A 7,974-nucleotide genomic window follows, 5' to 3' on the forward strand; every position below is an offset into this window, starting at 1 on the left:
AGCAGTTTACCAATCTGCAGATATTGCTGGCGAAAGTTAGGCTGAACGGGCTGACACTAGTAACAGAGGCAAAAGCATGAAAAGGAAAGTCAGGGAGTCCCCATAATTGGGAGGCTTACAGAAGTTGGTTGTAATCATATCCACTAGAAATTTAAGGGAAATTGACCTTTCCTGACTGCAGAATGATACATTAGGTACCCTCTTAAAGACACCATTCCAGCCCTAGGACTTAAACATGGAAAAGGAACCGTAGCTTCCATGTCCGTCCTGTCTCTCTGCTTGGATAGAAAAAGCTGCATCAGCACAGCAATGTGCAACCTCCTGTCTTTTCAGACCCAGAATTCACCTTTAATCACCATCTGCAGGATGAGACCCAGGTTTAAAGTCTTTAATGCATAAGCTTAATTTGCCCCCCATCTGTTTAGGTTGGAAGTTCCTTGGGACAAGGAACCACCTTCTTTTGCTTACACTTCCCAAAAAGGTTCCACAAATGGTACTGGATAAATCATATATTATGAAAATATGGTACACACTGCTGGAAGGCGCTTAAACTCTGACTTGGGTGAGTCTCCGAAAGAAAGGTGGACAAAATGGTCAGTCTGGCAACATCTGCTACGTGGCCATTGGCCACTTACCTACGAGTGCCCGATCTATGATGCGGATGGCAATGGTCATTAGAGTCCAGCACTTGGGGCAGATCTCTGCAGAGCTGAAAGAAGAGTTGTTAAAAAATGAAGCTCTGATTAGTTTAAAAATATAACCCACGACTCCCACCCTTCAAGGAGGCTTACAAAACCATATAAAAACCACAACAACCCAGTTCAGACATTTGTTCTAGACTCTGGTTTATGGAACAGTGGAAAAATGTTAGGGCTGAGAACTCATCCTCTCCTCCGTTGGCCTAAGTACTAAGACCCTGGACTGCATTAATCCAGAGTTTTATGTTATGTCCAAACTAGGAAGCTCTAAGTTAACGTCCCTTAACAAACAAGGAAGTAAGTCAGGGTGTGATCTGATAAATGCTCTTCAGCCCAAAGTGGGCAGTGTATTTTTTAACACACACATCCCAAAGGCACTGAACAAGCAAATCCAAGAGGCTATTCTGCAGCTTCAGGATTCAGTGGGAAGAGGCTCATATGTAACGAGTGGCAATTTCACTGGACATGGGAGGTCATTTGACACTGCATCCACACAGTGGATGTTCTTGCGCACATTCTGAAGGTTCAGAATGGAAAAAGGATTTTCTTTTAATGAAATAATTTATACGATTTCGTGTTGCATTCAACACTTAGATCTAGCATCCTTACTATTATTAGGCATGTGGGACAAAACAAAGGGTGGCTTCCATTATCCAGTCCCCCTGCAATCTTCAGGCTGCAGGCCTATCCAGACTTACCTGGGAGTAAGTCCCGTTGAACACAGGGGGACTTACTTCCAGGAAAACATGCACAGGATTGCACTGTCAAGGCTCCTCCAGGTGACCTAGCTAGTCATTTGTACAACCCCCCCAGTTCTGAATGAATTTCCCTGTCACTTTCCAAACTGCAAAAAGTCTGGTTCTTTTTTAAAGTGGATTTGTTGTGCCAGGGTGACAGGGCCCTTCAATCCTCTTCTACTGTACAGACCTAAAGTTCTGGTATCCACTTGTGTGGGAATCCTTCCCACAAAATACTGACAGTCTAGACTCCCATTTGATGTGCTGTCAAGGTTCAGGGAATGCCCACACATGGAAATAAAGTACAAAAACAGACAATAAGCTTAAAGTAAAAACGAAACAAGTTTCTAGTCCATAACTGTTACAACAACGCCGGAAGCACAGAAGTGGGCAGCATCTTGTGAAGTTCAGAGCAGAACTCAAGAGTGATCAGTCAATTGAGAGCAAATGCTCTACCCACCTTCCCAAACATATATAATTATCATCCTCACCATCAAACTGGCTTCCTGTCCCCAAATCACTATCCCAGAAGGGTAATAAAAATACCTGCAGCATCTTCTAACATCGTCGTAATCTGTCATGTCTATATCAAATACGAGCTCTTTTTCCTGGGCCTGGAAGGCACCTAGGTGTACCATGTTGTGCTGGATGGGCTGCAGGGAAGCGAAAGGGAACAGAAATAACTTAGAAATGATAGCTGCTTACCGTAATTTAGAATTTTATTTCCCTGCCTTGTGACAGTTAACTAATTGGGGTTTTTTTTTTCAACCGTTCCAGTAAAATTATGTTTGATCATATTTGTACGGTCAACGGGCCAAGTCTTTTTTAAGCCAGTTAAATGGTGGACTCTAGGGCAGGCAGTTTTGAAAACCTTTTCTAAATCATTTTTATAACAGAACTGAGGAACCTGTGACCCTCCAACTGTTGCTGGACTCCAGCTCCCATCAGCCGCAGCCAGAAATGCTAATGGCCAGGGTGATTATGGGAGCTGTAGTGCAGCAACACCTGGAGATTCCCTGGCCTGGCTTTATAGCATTGAAGTGCATACCTTGTGCGAATACACAGCCCCAATGTCAATTTTGTAAGGGCACATTTTCTGGATCTCTTTTTCCAATTCCAAGGGTGTGTTGAAAGATTGGTACCGCACGTAAATGTCATCGTGGAGCGTGAACGAAAACTCCCTTCGCTGAAAGTAATTCTTTGACACTGCAAAAGGAAGATCACATGCTAGTTACATGGTGCAGCACAGTTTCTGCTTAGAATCTCAGCTATTTCACGAAGCTGGCAAGATGGTCTTAGGCAAGATGCTGTTCTCCACGCTCCAGTTCTCCTTTTGCAATATGGTGGAATAAGACAGCACACTGAACACTCTAAATGTGATATATAAACGCTAAGCGTGATTATATTTTAGTGAGCCTGGTTGGAAATAATTCAGGAAAGTCCATACAAGAAGTCCATACAACCCTAAAAATTCTGTGGCCAGCAAAATGTTGGGTCCTCCTTAACCGTCCTCTATTAGCTGGGCTGGTCCTCTGTCCAAAAGTGTCTGCTATTTACAGAGCCTTCCAGTACAATTCCACTTTAAAGCTAAATAACAATAAGAGGAGAAAGCAGAGGCCTTGAAGTTGTCCATCATTCGGTCATAGATCATTCAGTCACAGTCTGCCCCATTATGGTGACATGTATTGTATTGCACTAATTATATTTGCATTTATGCCAAATACATGAGCACGTGTAAATTTTATGCATGTCTGTACTCTCTTTTTTACCACACAGGTGGCCACGCTAGCCAATGCCAGACGGGGCACGAAGGTGGCAGTGTTCCCTTGTATAGTGCTTCCAAACACAGAATCGTGGAACTGTACAGTTGGAAGGGATCCCGGGTGTCATCTAGTCCAACCCCAATGCAGGAAGATGCAGGTGGCCTGTATGGGGATCGAACCTGCGACCTTGGTGCTATAAGCACCACCCTCTAACCAGCTGAGCTGAGTGAGCCGGGGAGCTTCTGTTTAGAAGAGAGGGGAACAAGCCCCATTGTATATCGGGGGGGGGGGCCTGTGTGGAGAGAGTCTCTTCCTTTAAATTCCTGGGAGTTTACCTTAGTGAAGACCTCACTTGGAAAAGCAATATAACTCAGGTGGTTAGGAGGGCCCAACAGAGACTCCATTTTCTCAGGGTCTTGCAAAAGAACAATGTTAAACAACAATTGATGACCTCCTTCTACTGGTCCACAATCGAAAGTGTCATCTCATATTGTCTCACAGTGTGGTACGTTGCCTTGACAGCCACGGACAGGAAGTCTTTACAGAGGGTGGTGAACACAGCACATGATATCATGGGCTGTCCCTTGAGTCTGCTAGATAACATCGCAAGGGATCGTTGCCTTAGGAGAGCGAGAAAAATTCTCAGGGATGATTCACACCCTGGCCAGCAACTCTTTAATCTTCGGGCAGGAGATATAGAAGTATAATCAGTCGTACCAACAGGCTTAAAAACAGTTTCTATCCGGGGGCTGTTAAGCTGCTGAACAGAAAATAATATAGTGCAATTGACTTTCGGGGTTGGTGTGTTGTGCGACAAGCACACAGAGTGCAATGAGATTGAGTGTTTGGGGGGGGGGAGGCTCGATTAATTTCATTGTACACAGGTTGTACATTGACAACAAAGTTATTATTACAGTGGTACCTTGGGTTACATACGCTTCAGGTTACATACTCCGCTAACCCAGAAATATTACCTCGGGTTAAGAACTTTGCTTCTGGATGAGAACAGAAATTGGGCTCCTGTGGCGCAGCAGCAGTGGGAGGCCCCATTAGCTAAAGTGGGGCTTCAGGTTAAGAACAGTTTCAGGTTAAGAACGGACCTCCGGAACGAATTAAGTTCTTAGCCTGAAGTACCACTGTATTATTATTTCAGTTCATCGTAGTTGATAGTCCCTCTTCCACAAACCCACAGAACTTTTTCTTTTGGAAACCTATTGCTCCTGCATCTTGCAGTTGTGCGTTCCTCAATTAATTCCTCAGTTAATTACAAACTGCGGGAAGAAGCCTGCCCTGAATCCGCAGGCAGCGACTCATTTCCCTTAGCTGCCCCATTTTCTTTGACCTGGGCGCCTCCTCCCGTTCCAGCGCCCACCATGAAGGGCGAGACCAGGCGCGTTTCTTCGCCTTCTGCATATGCTCAGAGGCACCCGTGTTGCAAGGCTGTGGGGGCTGAGCCCCGCCCCGGAGCACTTACGCGCCTCGACCACCTTCCCCCAGTTGGGGGGCTTCCCTTCCGCTCCCTCCGCAGCTCCAGGGTCCCAGGAGAGCGCCTCTTCCCCCCCCGCCCACCCCTGGCTCACCGTCGCCGTAGCGCAGCCACCGCCCGTAAAGGCCGAAGGGGAAGACGCGGCGGTAGTACAGCGGCAAAAGGTCGGGCAGGGAGCCGGGTTCGAAATCTGCCATGTCCGAAGAGAAAGCGGAGCGCGCGCGCGGGAGAAGCCAGGCTCCGCCTCCCGCGTCTCGAAGAACCAATCAGAGCAGCGCCCGCCATATACGCAACGCGCGGGGGATTGTGGGAGTTGTAGTTCCGGCGAGAAAAAGGGGCCTCTGAGGGGCTCTAGCGGCCCTTTACGAAAATGTTGTTTAGTCGTTTAGTCGTGTCCGCCTCTTCGTGACCCCCTAGACCAGAGCACGCCAGGCACTCCTGTCTTCCACTGCCTCCCACAGTTTGGTCAAACTCATGCTGGTAGCTTCGAGAACACTGTCCCACCATCTCGTCCTCTGCCGTCCCCTTCTCCTTGTGCCCTCCATCTTTCCCAACATCAGGGTCTTTTCCAGGGACTCTTCTCTTCTCATGAGGTGGCCAAAGTATTGGAGCCTCAGCTTCAGGATCTGTCCTTCCAGTGAGCACTCAGGGCTGATTTCCTTAAGAATGGATAAGTTTTATCATCTTGCAGTCCATGGGACTCTCAGGGGTCTCCTCCAGCACCATAATTCAAAAGCATCCATTCTTCGGCAATCAGCCTTCTTTATGGTCCAGCTCTCACTTCCATACGTCACTACTGGGAAAACCATAGCTTTTACTATATGGACCTTTGTTGGCAAAATAAAAAAATAAAAACAAAATTAAAAAAATTAAAAAAATTAAAAAGTTCTTTCCTTTCTGAGGGCAGATGAAGGCTCTTATTCCAAGAGGCTTTTGGGAGTGGCCTTTTTTTTAAGCGAAAGGGCATATAATAGTGTTGTGCTGTTTTTACTGTCTGGATTTTATGGTATTTTGTGGTCTCTTTCTTGTGAGTAGATCTTTGGGAGCCTGTCTACCCTGGGAGGATTCCCAAGTGAGTTGTAACACACACCAGATCAGTTTCTGTTTTCAAGTTCATTTCTCCATTAAATTTGATTCTATTACTATAGAATTGTAGAGGTTGTTCATTCTCTCCACAACACTCCTCCTATTCCTTATGGTCTTGAGCACTGGCAAATTAATGCTGCCATCAAACTCTGGCCCAGCCTGCTACTCCCTGAAGTCATTCTGCAGCTTTCTTGGGATAATTCCCACAGGAATGTCATGAGCCACAACAGGGCTAGAGCTGGCCATTCTGTTGCTACTGTGAGGCAAGGGCAATGCTTATTAGTCAACTTCACTTCCTTGGCATTCTGTTTCCAAAGCTCTGGAGAAGTTTCCAGGTGTTAGCTCTAAATAAATTATTATTTTGTCTGCAGCTGTTCCCTCCATCAGGAACTCATCACAAAGGCATTGCCCTGACTGAGCTCACACTGCAGGGTAGCCTCTCTAGTTGCCACTTTGCCACTGAGGATGAAGTCGGGTTTGTCTACCATAAGGCGCAAGGTGCAGGTCTTGGCTAGCCTGGCAATTGTGTTCACACCGCTGAAATGGTCAAGGCACCTGCCATCTGTGGTATTGGCTCTGAAGCGCATTGGGGGAGGAACAGATAGTGGCTCAAGGGAGAAGTGCTGCCCCCTCCGCAAAACTCACGTTTGTTGATCCACCCACTTTTCCCTCTTCCCAGTGTAAAACTTCTAAGCTGAATGTGCATCAAATGCTATGCTTGTATGCATTGTGTGTGAAACTTAGTGGAGGTTTGCATTTGCAGGATTTCTGTTTTGCAGAGAACTGTAAGGTCCGTATAGTCAAAGCTATGGTTTTCCCAGTAGTGATGTATGGAAGTGAGAGCTGGACCATAAAGAAGGCTGATCGCCAAAGAATGGATGCTTTTGAATTATGCTGCTGGAGGAGACTCTTGAGAGTCCCATGGACTGCAAGAAGATCAAACCTCTCCATTCTGAAGGAAATCAGCCCTGAGTGCTCACTGGAAGGACAGATCGTGAAGCTGAGACTCCAGTACTTTGGCCATCTCATGAGAAGAGAAGACTCCCTGGAAAAGACCCTGATGTTGGGAAAGATGGAGGGCACAAGGAGAAGGGGACGACAGAGGACGAGATGGTTGGACAGTGTTCTCGAAGCTACCAGCATGAGTTTGACCAAACTGCGGGAGGCAGTGAAACAGGAGTGTCTGGTGTGCTCTGGTCTAGGGGGTCACGAAGAGTCGGACACGACTAAACAACAACAGCAGCAGCAACAACAATGTAGCAAGTGCAAATGGGTGCTTTTGCAGCTAGGGTTGCAACAGAGGGTGGAATCTTTGCTTCATTTCTCATATTAATAAATAACTCATCCCTGGGAGTCTGGGCGTCTCTCAGAAGCAACCTGTTTATTGGAATCTCTCTCTGGGCTATATTAACAAGTTACAGCTTAAAGAAAATTGGACTGCATTGCTTGTTGTTTAAGAGCAATGTGCTGATTTCTATTTACAATGTTTTTGTGACTGGTTTAAGGTAAAACTTTGGAACTCTTTCTTGGTGTGAACAGCTTTTTGATTCAGGCTCTGCACAAGGTCCAGATCAGGGAATTCTGCTTACATAATTCTCACAGCCCTGAAAGGTTGCTCAGAACGTAGCATGACCCTCAGCCTTATCAGCACCCTGCCAGGGCAGTTATCAGTTCACAGATACAACCCAGTACTTTGAACTTTTCTTCAGGGTTATGAGTTTGAGGTATTCAACTGTGTGGATCTGGCAAGACTTTTAATTTTTGGAATAGCCATGCTAGCCTCCTGGTGATGTGCAAGGAGAACAAAGGAAGGGGCTCATATGGGAGACAGTGAATGGGTGAGGTAAAGGTAAAGGGACCCCTGACAATTAGGTCCAGTCGTGACTGACTCTGGGGTTGCGGCGCTCATCTCGCTTTATTGGCCGAGGGAGCCCAGCATACAGCTTCCAGGTTATGTGCCAGCATGACTAAGCCACTTCTGGCGAACTAGAGCAGCGCATGGAAACGCCGTTTACCTTCCCGCTGGAGTGGTACCTATTTATCTACTTGTACTTTGACGTGCTTTCGAACTGCTAGGTTGGCAGGAGCTGGGAGTGCTAGGTTGGCAGGAGTGACGGGAGCTCACCCCGTCGCGGGGATTCGAACCGCCGACCTTCTGATCGGCAAGTCCTAGGCTCTGTGGTTTAACCCACAGTGCCACCCGT

General features: G+C 46.7%; 1 protein-coding gene and 1 pseudogene across 4 annotated transcripts in view; both read right to left on the reverse strand.

Moving 5' to 3' along the window:
* PRIM1 (DNA primase subunit 1) overlaps positions 1 to 7,974 on the reverse strand; it is a 136,858-nt gene that overhangs the window by 15,770 nt on the left and 113,114 nt on the right. For 2 of the 3 annotated variants that reach the window (XM_081898760.1, XM_081898759.1), the window contains exons 3-5: positions 2,484 to 2,641; positions 1,982 to 2,088; positions 636 to 709 (exon numbers count right to left, since the gene is read on the reverse strand). In XM_081898760.1, coding sequence (XP_081754886.1) covers positions 636 to 709; positions 1,982 to 2,088; positions 2,484 to 2,641 — 339 coding nt within the window. Of the gene's footprint in view, positions 1 to 635; positions 710 to 1,981; positions 2,089 to 2,483; positions 2,642 to 4,778; positions 4,939 to 7,974 lie in introns of those variants that run through there. The other variant, XM_081898761.1, reaches the window with a different exon arrangement.
* Positions 5,571 to 7,697, reverse strand: LOC309362964 (checkpoint protein HUS1 pseudogene; annotated as a pseudogene). Its single transcript has one exon. The product of its transcript is annotated as a checkpoint protein HUS1 pseudogene (transcript).

Source organism: Podarcis melisellensis (genome assembly GCF_964234715.1).
Source record: "Podarcis melisellensis genome assembly, chromosome: 2".
NCBI classification, from domain to species: domain Eukaryota; kingdom Metazoa; phylum Chordata; class Lepidosauria; order Squamata; family Lacertidae; genus Podarcis; species Podarcis melisellensis.